The 16199-nt window shown below is 29.4% G+C and overlaps 3 protein-coding genes across 3 annotated transcripts; 2 read left to right on the top strand and 1 right to left on the bottom strand.

The window, feature by feature from the left end:
• Window positions 1-1490: 1490 nt before the first annotated feature.
• On the top strand, window positions 1491-3177 carry LOC101212488. Its single transcript, XM_004146483.3, has one exon. It carries the CDS (start codon window positions 1563-1565, stop codon window positions 2772-2774), a length of 1212 nt encoding a protein of 403 aa, XP_004146531.1. The 5' UTR covers window positions 1491-1562; the 3' UTR covers window positions 2775-3177.
• Window positions 3178-6966: 3789 nt separating this feature from the next.
• LOC105435346 (heavy metal-associated isoprenylated plant protein 39) lies at window positions 6967-8156 on the top strand. The gene is made up of 3 exons (XM_011656038.2): window positions 6967-7135; window positions 7382-7457; window positions 7621-8156. The coding sequence occupies exons 1-3, from the start codon at window positions 7127-7129 to the stop codon at window positions 7875-7877; spliced, it is 342 nt and encodes a 113-aa protein (XP_011654340.1). The 5' UTR covers window positions 6967-7126; the 3' UTR covers window positions 7878-8156.
• A 4403-nt stretch (window positions 8157-12559) lies between these two features.
• CS-ACS2 (1-aminocyclopropane-1-carboxylate synthase-like) lies at window positions 12560-15097 on the bottom strand. Its single transcript, NM_001280660.1, is given in 5 exon segments — window positions 12560-13450; window positions 13546-14137; window positions 14363-14523; window positions 14633-14764; window positions 14853-15097. Coding segments are annotated over 5 exon segments (1470 nt in total). The 5' UTR covers window positions 15036-15097; the 3' UTR covers window positions 12560-13048.
• Between the last annotated feature and the right edge of the window lie 1102 nt (window positions 15098-16199).

The raw sequence follows: 16199 nt of genomic DNA on the forward strand, positions 1-16199 counted from the left end.
ATAATAATTGTAAGTTGGAAATGGAAAAGGAAAAGGAAAAGAATGGAGACGACGAAAAGGTTAAAATGGGAGTATTGTTAACGGCGTCAAGGGAAGAACGAAGGAGGCGGAGAGGGCGTTAAAACAGACTGACGGTCAAAACAGTTATTTTAATTATTTTTGAAAATGAGATTATTCCCACCTTGGCCAACTAAGATAGTCCGTCTGGGGCGCGCCTTCCATCTTGAATTGGCTCGGCTCGGCTCGGCTGATTATAATTATAGAACAAGAAAACATAAAAAAGTATAAAACTACCATTTTGGTCACATTATCTTTAATTTTTATTTTATTCTAGTGCTGTACTTTCAACTATTCAAAGTATTTTTTAAAATTAAATTTAAATATTTGATTGTTATTGATTAAATAATAATTATAACTTTCATTAGGTCAAATATATTTATAGGCAAAATCGTGTTATTTTTTTGTTCAAAGTTTTATAAAATTTAGATCTCACTGTTAATTTTGAAACTTTTAATAAAGGTTAAAAATGTATTATTGCAAATTTAGAAGAATTTATAGTACTTTTAAATCAAAAGTCAAAAGTCAAAAAATGTGTAGTTTTTAAAAATAAATTAGTCATTATAATTTTTAAGTTGGTTTGTTTTGACGAAGACTGAATTAGACACATGATGAAAACATTTTTAATTATCGAATAAAATTTATTTTCTTTTTATTAGTACAACCTGAATAAGGGATTATGTAAATGTATATAAAAAAAGCATGCAACTTTTGTCGAAGCGAAATTACAACGAGGAGGACAATAAAATCAATAAAAGTATTTAAGAAGAAAAAAAACACTTAAAGCCAAATTTATTTTAGTCTTCTTTTATTTATAGTAAACTTCGTCTTCTTTTACTTGTTTTGAATATCTAAAATTTAGTAATAAAAAGTAAAATGGAATGTGTAGAGATGAAGTAAAATATAAAATTAAGTGTGTATGTATGCATGTATTAAAGCTCCATCAACTTTGAAGGAAACAATTAGATTCATAAACTAAAAGGACATTTTGTTTGGATGAAATTGTTTTTGAGTTGAAACTAAAATAAAAATAAAAATAAAAATATCTAAAAAAAGGGAAGCCAAAATAAATAAATAAATTATAATGCCACCTTTGATTCCGGGGGACCACAAAGGTGAAAAAGAAACGAAAACCACAGAAACTAAATAGAGGGTAAAGAAACAAAGGGCAATTTGGTAAATGACTAATTCAGAAAGTTCCTCACAAGTAAATAAATAGTTAAGTAGTAAAAAGAAATGGTCTCACCCGCCCCGCGCCGTACAAGCCGTTGCCTAAAACTTCGCTTCCGATTATACAAAATTAAATATCGATAATATTAATATTATTTATCTATTTGTTATATTATTATTATTATTATTATTATTATTATTATTATTATTACTAATAAATAAAATTAAAGTAAATTCAAAAATAAGAACAAACTCTCTAAGAATTCCATTCCCTTCCCTTTTCATTTCCACTCCCAATTTCCCCTTCTTCCTCCTCCGAAAATTCATCTGAAACTATGCCGGCCACAGAATACCCAGGCTCCTTCCTGGGCCGTATTAGCATCAGAAGAAACCAAGTCATCTCCATGGACGGTGCTCACGAGCAGGAGCTCGAGGATCTCGAGCTTTTTCAGAAACATGTTTCCGAGCGATTTTCCGATTTACTACCTCCTCCACCTTCCGACGACATTTCTTCCGATGCAATCCTCTCCATCGCTTGGCTTAGAAAGCTTCTCGATGAATTCCTTTGTTGCGAGGCTCAATTTAAAGCTCTCCTCATCATGGGACGCGACCCTTCTCAAATCGTCAAACCCCCTCTCGATCGTCTCGTCCCCGAATTCCTTGATCGCGTCGTTAAAGCTCTAGATATATGTAATGCCGTTCTCCACGGGATTGAATCCGTAAGACAATTTCAAAAACTTGCCGAAATCGCGATTTCCGCTCTCGAACAACGCCCGATTGGAGATGGACAGGTGAAACGAGCACGTAGGGCTTTGAATTCCTTGATTACGTCTATGGCTGTAGAGGATAAGGATTTCACCAACAGTAAATCCACCGAACGGGCTTGGTCTTTCGGGCGTCGCGGCGGCGGTGCTACCGGCACCGGCACCGGTACCGCCACACCGAAATATAAGGACAGAATCGCCGGACAATTTCGATCTCTGTCTTGGAGTATGGCGAAAGGCTGGTCCGCCGCAAAGCAGATTCAAGCGATGTCATCGAATCTAGCGGCACCACGCGGCGGCGAATCGTCAAGTTTGCCGCAGACGGTTTATCTGATGAGTACGGTTTTATTGTTTGTAATGTGGACTCTGGTGGCGGCGTTGCCTTGTCAAGAGAGAGGCGGACTGCCGACGAACTTCCCGGTGTCGAAACAGATGAGCTGGGCACAATCGATGATCGGACTGCAAGAGAAAATCGCAGAGGAATGGAAGAAGAAAGAGAAGAAAGGAAGTGCTGGGTTGTTGGAAGAGATGCAGAGGATGGAGAAACTGAGTCAATCGTTGATGGAATTCACTGAGTCATTCACGTTTCCATTGGAGACGGAAAAGGCAGAGGAGGTGGCGGCGCAGGTGGCGGAGCTGTCTGAGACTTGCAAGAAACTGGAAGAAGGATTGGTTCCATTACAGCAACAAATCAGAGAAGTATTTCATAGGGTTGTGAGAAGCAGGACAGAGATTGTTGAGCTTTTGGAGTATACCGCAAAAGCATCTTCTCCAATTGTGTAAACACACAAATCAAAGGAAGAAGAAAGGCCATTAACAAAACGCCATTGTTACAGCTTAAAGAATCTCCAAGCACCCATGTAGATTTTGTAAGACTTTTTTTTCTCTCTCTCTTTTTTAATTTATTTTGGGTATTTATTTTCTCACTGATGTTTAATTTCTCTCTCTTTTTTAAAAATATATATACATATATATTTTTTTTGTGTTAGAAACAAGATTTAAGGTAATCTGCAGATGTAATTGTGATGAAAGTATATGGTTTGCTGAAAATGAAATATCTAATTTCTTTATTTTAAATTTAGGTGTGATTAGAATTTATTAGGAAGAATGATGAATAGGAGAGATATTTGAAGAGGAATAAGGTGAGAAAAGAAGTTAATAATTACCCATGTGATGCTTTTTCTGTTGCAGATTTTTGTACCTTAATTTGTCTTTGTGACAATCTTGATTCTTTCTTGACTTTTTCTTTTGAAGAAAAAAAAAAAAGAATTCTAAATATGGACTTTGCTTCTTCAATCAATTTAGATTATTTATTAAAACTATTACATTAATAATCGACTTACTTATGTTATATTTATGCTTTAATATTCTATCGGACATTTTTACCAAAACTTATAATTTTGTTTATATATATATTTTGAGGGTCACCTTAGTCCTTGGCCACATTGTTCCATGATTTGTGTTTCTAATGTCAATGTGGTAAGTTTGGTTGTGGATAAAATGAGAGAGAATTATTTAATACGAAAAGAGTTAGGATTTTTTTTATTTAATACATAAAACACGATTTGTTGTATTGATTATTGGGAGATGAATGACAACATGCTAACCATGTTTTTGTTATGATTCTAATAATTACATTGGCCTAATTAAATACTCCTTTAATGCTATAAACATGAAGGAATCTATATTATCAAAAACTCATTCAACTTAACATTTTTTAGTCCTTTCTTTTTCCTTTTTCTAACTAGAATGGTTTGGTTGGTTGAATTACATTTATATCCTCCAATTCACTTGTTTTTAAAAATATCTAATAGATTCATATATATGTTCAATAATATTATAAAATGTACATAAAAAAATTAATTTAATATTCCATTAGATCAAATTTTTAACATCTAAAGATTATATTTAACGAAAATAAAAGGACAATAAACTTGACCAATAATTTTTTTTGTAACAAATTAATAAATAGGTTAAAAGAACGTTTGAATGTTAATATTTAAAGAGAGTTTTGATAGGTCAACTGGTCAACTTTTAGCTAAAGAAAAAGAACTGCATGAGCAATAATTGAAAACTAAACTAATTATTTATTTTATGAGAATGAAAGTTTGAATGTGTGAATATGAATTCAAAAGGTTTCATCTTCAATAATATTAGGATATGTTAATTTCCATTGGCATCAAATAAAGAAGAATAAGAAAGAAAATAGTGTATGATTGAGTAGTTTTTTTCCCCTTAATTATTATAAATACAAACCAATTGTAAATATATACAAAACACTTTTAGATATTATCTATCATAAAAAGTTTTCTTATATTTGGTAAATATTTTAGTTTGTTTTTGTTATATTTAAAAATGAAAAAGAAATTATGGCAAGTTATATTATAATATAGGTATGATGTCTATTTTAGTGTCAATTGTCAAGTGTCAAAATTCTATATTTTAGTGCTACATATTATTATATTTTTTTTAGTAAAATTGTAAAAAATAGAAAATTTGAGAAAATATCTATGGTGGTTTGATTATATGAAATATGTTTTTTTAGAAAAACACTTTTCTTTTATATCAATACTTTGGTTGTGCGCCATAGTTCTCCTAAAATTCACAATAGAAATAAATAATTTTCTTTTTGCTATTTATATCATAAATGTCAAGTAGTGTATAATATGGACAACATTTCTTGCTTGTCAACCATTGAAACAAAGTACTTTTTGTTTAACCCAATTATCCAAAATTTCAAAGTATTGAAAGTCTTGTGAAAATGTCAAATGTTATCTGACTTTGAAAAAATAAAAACTACAAATCTTTAATTCTATCTTTTTAAATAGTAATGTTTTCTTCTTTTTATTATTGGAGGTAAGATAATAATGCCTTAAGATGTACTCTTCTAATTTGAATTTTTAGACAAAATAAATTGAAAGAATAAGGCATTAGCCTTGATGTTAATACTTTATAAATTTGGACATTTTATATTGGCTGAAGTGACGGGTCTAAATGGGGCACTCCCAAGGCCCAAAGTTTAGTTCGTGAAAGGTGGAGAAGTTAGAGCGTAAGGCCTAAAGTCTCTTGCATTGTGAAAAATGGCCCAACCATACAACCTTGTATGAAGGAGATTTATTCACAATCTACCTAATTTTTAGAATTTTTATAATATTACAGTACACACAACTTGAGAAATGTTCTAATTAACTTTGTTAAAACCCTACAAATTTGTTTAATATTTTTTGTATTGCTAATGTGTGTTGATGTTAGGTCGTCTCAATCTTCAATTAATGCCTCATTTTGGTACGTTTGATCTTTTGCCTTTTAGAGGGTTATGTGTTATACGTGTTCGTTCCTTATCGGTGTTGTTGCCTTTTTGAGAATTCTTATTATGAAGAGGTTGGCGTCCTTACTATGTCTAGCCCCCATAAAAAGATTTGTGTTATTGCACTTCCATTTTGCTATTCAATTTGTGTGAATGGTAATACTCTCGAGAAAGTGTTCAAAGAATTGTGAGATTGTGAACGCAAAACCAAGTCATTGACAATAATGTTTGTTGGTAACATTTATAGGGTGAACAAAAGTGAAGTCCGTGTAAATAGCATCAAATTAAGGGGAGCTTGGATTTGTCCGACTTATTTCAAGAGCATAATTTGGATGGAGCCTAATCTTCTCACTATATTGCAAAGTTCTCAATTAACCCTAGCTAAGTACTAATGAATTATATTTTACCTTATTAAGGGTATAGTCCTTCCAAACGTAGGTGACGTTAACAATTCCATGTGTTCTTATCTTGCTAATTATTCATTGTTGTTGTCATCTTAATTTATTCTATTTTGTAATTCACTTGTTTTTCAAAATTAACCGATCGAACTTTTATAGAATGATAAACTTTTACAACAAATCTTGTTTGAGAGTGGCAATTGAACCATACATTAAAATCTAAATTTAAAACGTGCGCATCATTCTCAACACCATGTAAAAATAATTATTCTCAATTATACATAATATTTGAAGTCCAAATCAATATATATGTATATCAAAATTAAATTGATAATAACACTGCCTAAAACAAACAAACCCTTTATATCAACATATATAATTAACTAAAAACGACTAATACCATAAATTAAACATAGCCTCAATCTAAATTTTAGAGTTTACCAACGTTTCTAATATCATATGGCAACATATGTTTTTCTTTTCGTTATATCAACCAAAAAATACATGTAAATCAATGTTTTATCTTTTTTAAAAAACCTAATTTAAATAATTATTTGGTTTATGCATTTCCACTCCTAATTTATTAGAAATTTCCTTGTACGGATCAATTAACATCTTGTTATGGAGAGACCAATTATTAGGCCTTTCTTCTTTAACCAATTAACAAAAGCAAGGTCTTTGTTTTAGGTTTTTTTGAAGGTCTTTTTCTATTCGTTTTTTCTTCAACTTGACTCTCCCAACTTACAACTTCGTATCATATAATTAATACAAACCACCGCACAGATATATATAAATATGAATAGACAGTTGTATTATATATATATATATATATATTTAAAAACATTTTTAATAGTTTTGTTATTTTAAAAAAAATTGTCCTTTTTTAATTATTTACATTTACCATAATACTATATTCTCCCTACTTCCCATATGAACTTATATAGCAGCTGGTGATTTAAGCACATATCTTGAACCTAAATTTAGTAAAAAACATAAAAAAGAATTAGAAAACTCTGACTGTTAGATGAGGTATAACATTAAAATTTTCATTCAATATATCTGTCAATTAAAAGCTTTATATTAAGCTTATCAATGATTTAAGATTGACAATAAAGAAAATAACATGACGGAGGTGTGGAGGTTTGAATATGGAGATTAAGTGAGTTTGTCCATTAAATATAGGAAAGTCATTAGGAAGTTCTTTTAATACATTCCACTTGGTTTTGACACAACGTAACCTCTATATATTGAAAAGAGTGTACCAAAGAAATTCACACTCTTCATATATCTTTTGCAATAACTGATCTTCTCTCAACTATTGCTGGTCTTTGAAATCTTTTTCCATTCTTTTTCTCTTTAAGTTGCAGTCTAACCCCTTTTGTTATCCATATATCTTCCTTGTTCCTTCCACAAAGCCCTAAATACACAACATGATTGTGGTAATTAATTAACTACACATCATTAATATCTCAACATATATATATAATGTTTTTTGAAAAATAATCTCTATTGTGTAAAGATGTTCATTATTATCCTTTTCTGTCTCATCATCTTCATATATATATATATACAGAAACCCTAGAAATGATAGCTTTACTGAAGATATATATGGAGAAAAACCCTAAACTCCTTAATTTTTTTTCCCCTATATACAAAGCATTTTATTTATTTGCTTTTTGATGCAGAAAGTAGTCTTGAAAGTGGATGTACAAGATGGAAAAGCCAAGCAGAAGGCTATGAAATTAGTTTCCACCCTCCCAGGTACGACTAGTTCTTTCACAAGATGCTTTTTATTAGTTAACCCAAAAATTAGTTAAGGTGATAATTAAATGAAACATTTTTTAGTTTTAGTAGATTGACATTGATTCTTGTTTTAAAAGTTAGAAGTTGAAATCAACTATATTGTAACTTCTTGTTCGTGTAGGGATAAATTCCATAATGATGGATATGAATGAGAGGAAGATGACAGTAATCGGAGAAGTAGACCCAGTTGAAGTAATTGAAAAGCTTAGAAAATCCTGGTTTGCTGAGATTCTCACAGTTGGACCTCCAGAAGAAATTAAAAAAGAACCACCACCATCACCAACGAAAGAATGTATTCCCTATCCATATTACTATCCATATTACTATCCAAATTATATCATACTCGAAGAAAACCCAAATCCTTGTGTTATGTGTTAATCATATTGTTAATTTCCTATATAAATATACTTATGATCATTGATCAGTCTGTTTCACCAAACCCATTTTGATAACCATTTTATTTCTAAATTTTCGTTTTCAAAAAAATCTTTTTAGTTACGATTTGTCGAAGAAAAATACATATCTCACCTTCACCTTTTCATATTATTTATCGGATATCGATGTAATTTTTTTGTTTATTTGTGTTAGTGTGTTTTACATTGTGTACTTTAAAGGATCTCTTTTTTTATTGATATAATATAATGAATGAATTGTCAATATGTTCTTGCAGATCAAAGTTATTTTTGCACCAAATATTTTTTTTTGTTTAAAAAAACATTATTATTAAACATTAGTTGATATGAACAAACTAAGATATTATACTAAAATTAAGGGAAAAGAATTTAATAACTATGTATGAAAACTATAAATTTTGTAGTTAATTAATATTTTTTTTTTGGGTGAATCAATTCATAATTTACATTCAAAATCATCCCATAATCATTTGAATATATATTAGTAATAGAAGGGTTAATCAATTAGGTCAAATCCTCCACCTTAATTTGTATTAATTTAAAAAGTTAATTATATGGATTTTTGGAAGAATAATAAGAAAAAGAAAAATAGTTGAGAATGGAGGGATTATAATAAAAGATGTAATTTTCAAGTTTGGTACCACATCACACTCCCAAAAACCAATCCTTTTCATTTGGAAATCTTCAATTTTTGAAATCTCATAAGTCATAAGTCATACATAATAAGCCTTTTCGCCCTAATTTCTATCTTTTTTTTCTTTAACCTTTTTAGATATATAATTTTCTTATAACTAAGATTCTAAAAATATTTTACATTTACAAGATAAACCAGAAGCAAATTATTGCTCTATTAGTTCTAAGTTATATATATATATTTTTCTTGTACTAACTTCTTTCTGATTTTAATTTTAATTTTATATTTTCTTTCCTCAACAATAATTATAGTTTGAAGTGTTATTATCCTATCAACAACAAACAGAAAGAAAAACCAAAATGAAAAATACGTCAATTAAAATATTTGTTAAATTGCTCAATATCCAAGATTTTTTATACTCTAATAATGTTCTCCTTAAGATGGACAAAAATGCATATATAAATTTTACATATTTTATATACAGTTTTAAAAATTAATACACACAATTAGATCGACTTTTTCATCATACAATATAATCATATAATTAGAGAATAATGTATCTGTTTTTTATTAGTATATTAGATGGATATATAATTCCATCTTTATCTCATTGAATATGAAGTATTAAATATAGTATTGGGAGTTAAGTTGAGTGTCCAATGATTTTATTTAGTAAACTAAGATACACTTAATTATAAATTATATATAAACCAAGTACACTTGGGGCAAATATTTATAAAAATATAACGTGAAAACAACAGCTTAACCATTTTCTTAAAGAAATTAAAATTGTTTTCTTTTTCTAGGGTGAGGCCCATCCTTTTATTTTTATTACTAGAATACATATTTTGTAAAGAACCATTCTCCATTAATATTAAAATCACATATATATTGCTCATGAATTAGTTGGAGCAAGATTTTTTTAAAGAAATAGTAAATATATCATTATTAATCTTTTATCCTTCTTTAGAACTAGGTTCAAGCTTCATTTAACAACATTTTTGAATCGGTCAATGCTACGGACTGATATAGAGTAATTACATTACATCTTCTAAGATCTTTTATCCAAACTAATTCAAAAAGTTTCAATTCTCTAATTAATTTTAATTTAGTTATATATTTTTCAAATTAAGTCAATTTTGACAAAAATAAAATATAAGGGTTTGGACCTTATTATCATAATTTTTTTTTGTTGTTATTTTTGTAAATGCTCTTTTTTTCAATATTAATAAAAAAAAAACCAAATATTTACAATTCAAACACACAAATTTGCAATTTTGACATATATATTTTTTCTTGACAATTCTGATTTAGCTAACACATATTTACAAAAGTATTTTAGAACAATAAAACAAATGGTATTATTTCCAAAGAGTTGGGCTTAGAGACAAAAGAAAATAATTTTGAATAATAATGGAGCCCATATTAAAGATGAAAATATGAAGTTTGGTATTGCACATTGAAGTCCAAAGACCAATCATTTTCAAATGAAATGTCCAATTTGGAAAACCCTCAAAAACATAAATATATCAAATCAAGGGTTTACCAATATATCATAAAATTAATTGCATTTTCAAAAGTGTCACATAAAAATTACAAAACATAACCATTTTTATTTTCTTTCTTTTAATTTATATTAAGTTATATTTATTAAAAAATGACAAAAAATATTATCTAAACCATTTAAACCAGCATTTTAAATCTCCTAGCATGTGTTAATTTAGTTTAAATCTCAAACTAAAATTAAAATATAAACTAAGATTTTAATATATGTTAGTATGAAATATGTTATTTTTAAAATTTTCAACCCTTTATCACAGAACCTATAACAACTTTTAAATATAGCATTTTTTATTCAAAATGAATCAAAATACGTTTCCAAGAGCTATTTTGAATGGTTGGAAATACTCGAATTTTTTAAAATAACTTATTTTTAAATTAAACACTTGAAAATATACTCTAAACACATTATCGAATGATTTACGACTACTCTAAATAACTCTTGAAAAACATAAGAAACATTTGAAATATAACTTTAAAAAAATGTTATTTAGAATTTAAACAATATATATATATAAGAAATGATCAAAATATTATGCTATTGTCGGCTATTATCATCCCCTCAAGAGATGATGACCAATTTGACAACCAACTTCAAATATACATATGACCATTATCTCCAACTGCTAGCTACAACCATGAATATATATATATATATATTTGAAAAAATAACTTTTTGAAAAATACTATTACAGTTGATCAATTCAAAGGGTCTTTTAATCCTCGTCTTTTTTTTTTTATTAAAATAAAAACCCTTGACCAAATGACTATTGAAAACTTGAAGTAGTCTTTTAAAATAATGATAAGAAGAAAACAAGCCCAATGGAAAAAGAAAAAGAGAAAAGGAAAAGAAACTTGAGAAATAGTTCTTTCAGCCATGGCAGACCAAAAAGCTTTGGTCCCCTAACCTAGACAATATACATAGAATAAGTATAATATATAATATAAAGAATTGCTTCTGTCACCAATTGCATTATTTAACCATTAATTTCCTCAATGCTTAGGTGTTTGTGTTTCTGATTAGTCTTGTCAAATAATGTTCTGTGGTTTTAATATTCTCTACCTCAATTACCTTACTAATTATAATATATAAAACGAATTAAATAAATGGATATGTCACATTACACAATCAAATTATAGCCCACCCATTCTTACTTTATCTTTTTGTTTCCCCCTCTAAAGTTCCCATCCTGACCCCAATTTGATTTTCTTTATTAACTTCTAACGGACTATGGACTTTGGCTTCCCCTTTCTTCTCTTACAACTTTATAATTAATTGCCCTTTACCTCTTCTTATCCCACTTGTCAAAACCATATCAATACTTTAACTTATTATATATTCTAGTAGGTCCCTATCAGATTTAGTTATATCATACAATTAATGGGTCTTGTGTTTATACTTTGTTAATAATCAAAGGGCCTTCGAGTTGGAAATCAAAAGAGCATGCATACATATTTTGATTTGTATTATTACATTGGTAGTCAGCCTATGTATATAAAGACTTTACATTTATATCATATATATATATATGTTTAATTAAATCAAAATTGAATTAGACTTAAACCACATTTGTTATTGATGGAATGCAACTCTTTAATATAGAATGCATCTATTTGAGGTAGAGGGGCATTACCATTGATACATTGATGAGACAGATCCAAAATTTAAAGTTGCGTAGATAATATAATATTTTAAATTTAAAAGTATTAAAATAATAAAAACTATTTCATTATATATACACATTACAAGAGTAGAATATTAAAGTATATTAATTCAATAATTTAATTACTAAAACACTTTTCTATCTTTAAACTAGATAGAATATTTTTTTTTTTATAAAAGACGATAATAAGAAAACATTAATATAAAAATTATTCCATTATCTAACTTCTAGTTATATATGTATACCATATATGTACATTAATCTAAATACTTTTTGTTTGAAAACTTTTACAAAAATTACAATACCAACATCTTATCTATAATTTCATTGATAAATTTTTGTAATTAAGCATGGATGTATTTACATTTTCATTGATGTAACCGTAGCTTATTAATAATACACCAACCAAACAACTACTACCATAAATGGGATACAAGTTGACTTCTTCCATGCAGGGTGAGCATAGTTATGTCTCAACAAGAATTGAATTAATATATGCATCTCACAATCTTTCCTTATTAAAAAGCCACAAGTTTTTCATTTATTGAAACATCGAACACGATATTTATTGTCACATCTTAATTATAGCAATGTTCTTCGATGCTTCACTTTTCTACCACCAATAAATGAATAATTGAGTTTTAATTAAGTGGTAATTTAGTATGAACTATTTCTTACAGTCGAAATATATTTAAACAATAATCTCTCTAATTCTCGTAATAATATTGCACTGGAAGAACTAAAATCAAATTTATACGCGTAGTTCATAAGAATATAGATGTATAATATATAGAAACAAACTTGGTTGTTATTTCTTTTGTATGAATGTTTCTTACAAGTAGTAGTAGTAGTAAACAAATAACCCTCTTTCACTTTCCACACCCATCCATTTTGATGACTGAAAAAACTAGAGGAGAAAAAAAAAAGAAAAAGAAAAAGAAGACAAAGACAGAGAAACAAATGCAAATGCATGCAAATACATAAAACCCTCACAACACATGCAATTACGAACAGCCCCTTAAGTTTCCCAAATTATTGGGAATCAAAAAAGGCCATAACTCTATATAGTGAAATACACTTATCCATAACCCTAACAGTGTCAAAACAACAACCTCACGAGATGATCACTTTGGAAAAAACCCACGACTCACATTTGAGAGTTTTTGCTTTTTGATTAGTTACGCCTTAAGAACTTGTTAAAACAAACTTTTGTCAAACAATGGAAATTTTCATCTGATCAGGTTGCCAGAATATGACTGATTGACGGTCGTCTTGTGTTTAAGTTGTTGCACGAAGCATAGGGGATTGAGGCAACGGTGAGTGTGGTGACATGATGTCTTCGAGTCTTCGAGATGACAATCGAAGTTCGAGGCTGCTTTGACGCCAGCAGAATTTTTGTTTCTTGACCTTAGTTGTTACCTCCTTGTTTTGAAGCACGAAGTTTCTAATCCTGGTGATGGAAATGTCCATTGTATTGTCATCCATATTTGCAAAACAAACCCTAAACCATCCTGGTTCTGAGCAATGGAATGAAGAACCTGGTGAAACATTTAGTTTAACTTCATTGATAATCACTTTCCATAATGCCATTTCTGCTTCCAATGTCTTCTCTTTCAAAAGATGACGCAAATCCATCCATAAAAATAATCCTCCACTTCCTTTCAAATATCCAATTCCAACCTGCACATCATGAACAAAAAACTTAGCATTTTGAATTCGGTATAGTGTAACACCTTTGCATCTAAATATAAATTTATCACAACCCATTAACTAACCTGAGCAAGCCCTTTTGTGAAGTTTCGATGACGCGCAGCGAGTTTTTCAGCACTCCCAGCAAGAAAGTTGTCGACAAACACATCATCCAACAACATCGATGCAATCAAATATTGAGTTTGCGAGGAGACGAGGCCAAAGCTTGACATCTTACGAGCGCATGCAACAACAGCGTCGTTATAAGAGTAGATAATACCGACACGAAATCCAGGGAATCCCATGTCTTTGGATAGGCTATAAACGACATGGACAAGATTTCTATCGCATTCAATGTCACTGTTGTCGATCACTTCAGAGATACTAATGAAACCGGGCTCTGCAAAGACAGTGGCAGCGTAGATTTCGTCGCACACTAAGTGGATATTCTTTTCGTTGATAAACGATACAGCAGTTTCAAGTGTTTGTCTATCGTAAACCGTTCCGAGTGGATTTGAAGGATTCGTTATGAGTAGACCTTTGATTTTTATGTTGGATTTTTGAGCTTCTTCATATGCTGTCTCTAAGGCTTCTCTTGTTAATTTGAAATTGTTTGAACTTTCACATATCACTGGAACTATTTCCACTCCTGTCCTCCACCTTAAATCTCTGTCGAATCTGCAAACAATTTCAATTGAAATTTAAGATTCAAATTTAGAAAATATTTTGTTGATGAGGTTGGGAAAACTATCGCTTTCAATTCCCTAATTGTTTTTTTTTTTTTTTTTAAATTTCTTCCATTACTTATCTCTAATTAAAGATGGTAGAAAAGTCAATTATGGGTCAAATCAAAAAAATAAATAAGTCAAAAAAAGGAAAAAGGAAATAAAAACGAATAAATACCCTGGATAATAAGGAACAGGAACAAGAAATGCTTCACCAGGATCAGCCAAACAAAACGCCATGGTTTCGTGAGCTCCAGTTGCTCCACCACTCATCACAACTCGGTCAGGATCAAATTTGACTCGGTTCCCTCTCACTTTTCCCATGAAGTTCGCTACAGCCTGTATATATATATATCAAAAAAACCCCAAATTAATAAAATAATTAGAGATTTTAAATGTTAATTAAATTTAAAACAATGGATTAATTAGTTAATTAACAATTACATACGTTTCTAAACTCTGGCAATCCATGATAATCTTGAAAGATAGCAATATCCTTGAACTCATCAATTCCTTCAACACTGCAAATTGAAGCTCTTGGATTGTTTTTCATCCATTTCTCCACAAATTCAAAAGAAAGCTGCAGTTTTTGAAGAAAACCCACCAATCAAAAACATGAAATCGGAAAGAAAAATGTAAAACTGAATTGAATTTTGACATATAAGTACCTGATTTTCAGCTAAACCCATTTGAATAACACCACGAGGATTGATAATAGGATGAAAAGGATCAGAATCATAAGCTTTCCACCCATCAAAATAAGAGGAATCTTCACCATGCCCATTTCCTTTGGCTAATTTGGACAAAACTTTCTTTGCATTTCCATTATCATTGCTGGAAACAAGTACCATTTTTAAAATCTGAATAATAATGGGTGTGTGTGGTTGTGAGTTATGAGGAGATTAATGTTTTCTTTCCTTTTTTTGAGTGTGTGTTTATGTGTATGTGGTGTGAGTATATATATATATAGATTTTGTGTGTGTGTGTGTGGAAGATGAGAGTTGGGTCAGCGTTGGAAATCAAAGTTTTAATTCTGAAGGGGAAAGTGAGAAGAAGGTTCTGTTTAATATTTAGAGAGACATCACCAATGTCAGCTGGTGAAAATTGTCGGCTCTTTTGATGGTCACTAACCTTTTTTTTTTCTTTTCCACTTTACCCAAATTCAATTTCATTTTTCTACATCTTTAATTAGGTACTTGATTTTCCATTAAAATAAATTCTCGTCTTTTTCAAGTGATAAATTGTCCATTTGTTCTAGTGGGTTAGGACATATTTTTGATTGCCATTACATGATGTTTAATTAATTTTGCTTTCATTTATTAACTTAAATGAAACTTTTTTTTGATGATGACATTGATAGAAACATATCAGTGCTATCAACGTCTATCATTGATAGAATCTAAAAATGATGTGATATATGGTAAATATTTTGTCAAATTTACTATTTTTTATAATTTTCTAAAAATTAAACTATAAATCAACATTACCACATAAGCCAGTCACACTCTTATTTTAAACCTTAACTCTAAGTTTTTGAATAAATAGAGGAATTTCAATTTTTTTTGTTGTGACAATGAATATTAGACTTCAACGTTTATATATAACATGTTTTTTCCATGGTGTATAAACTTGAGTTTGATTAAACATCACGTAATTAATTTACTTAAAAAAGAAAAAAAACAAAACACGCTCACTAATTATTTTGGAACACTATTTTTCTCATTTTCCCAATTTATAAAATTGAATTTCCGTCTTTGGAATTGTTGAGAGGGTGACGTAAAAAATGTGAAAAATAGTAATTGAAAAGACAAAACAAGAGTTTTTAATTTAATTCGCTTCTTCTCACTTCCTATACTTTCCCTAAATCAATTATTATACATATTATTCTTCTAACATCAAATCAAATCTTTAGCCCTCTGAGTTTTAATTTAATTTTTATTTTATTACAAGATTAGAGTATAAATTTTGAAGTTTGTGTTTATTTTGTTAACCTCATTGTATATAAAGGTCTTTAA

Source organism: Cucumis sativus, chromosome 4, assembly GCF_000004075.3.
Source record: "Cucumis sativus cultivar 9930 chromosome 4, Cucumber_9930_V3, whole genome shotgun sequence".
NCBI classification, from domain to species: Eukaryota; Viridiplantae; Streptophyta; class Magnoliopsida; order Cucurbitales; family Cucurbitaceae; genus Cucumis; species Cucumis sativus.

Bases quoted from the DNA above. Each gene is read 5' to 3' on its own strand.
- LOC101212488 (XM_004146483.3), top strand. From the start codon at position 1,563: ATGCCGGCCACAGAATACCCAGGCTCCTTCCTGGGCCGTATTAGCATC.
- LOC105435346 (XM_011656038.2), top strand. The intron at 7,458-7,620 runs GTACGACTAGTT...TTGTTCGTGTAG, and splicing joins ATTAGTTTCCACCCTCCCAG to GGATAAATTCCATAATGATG.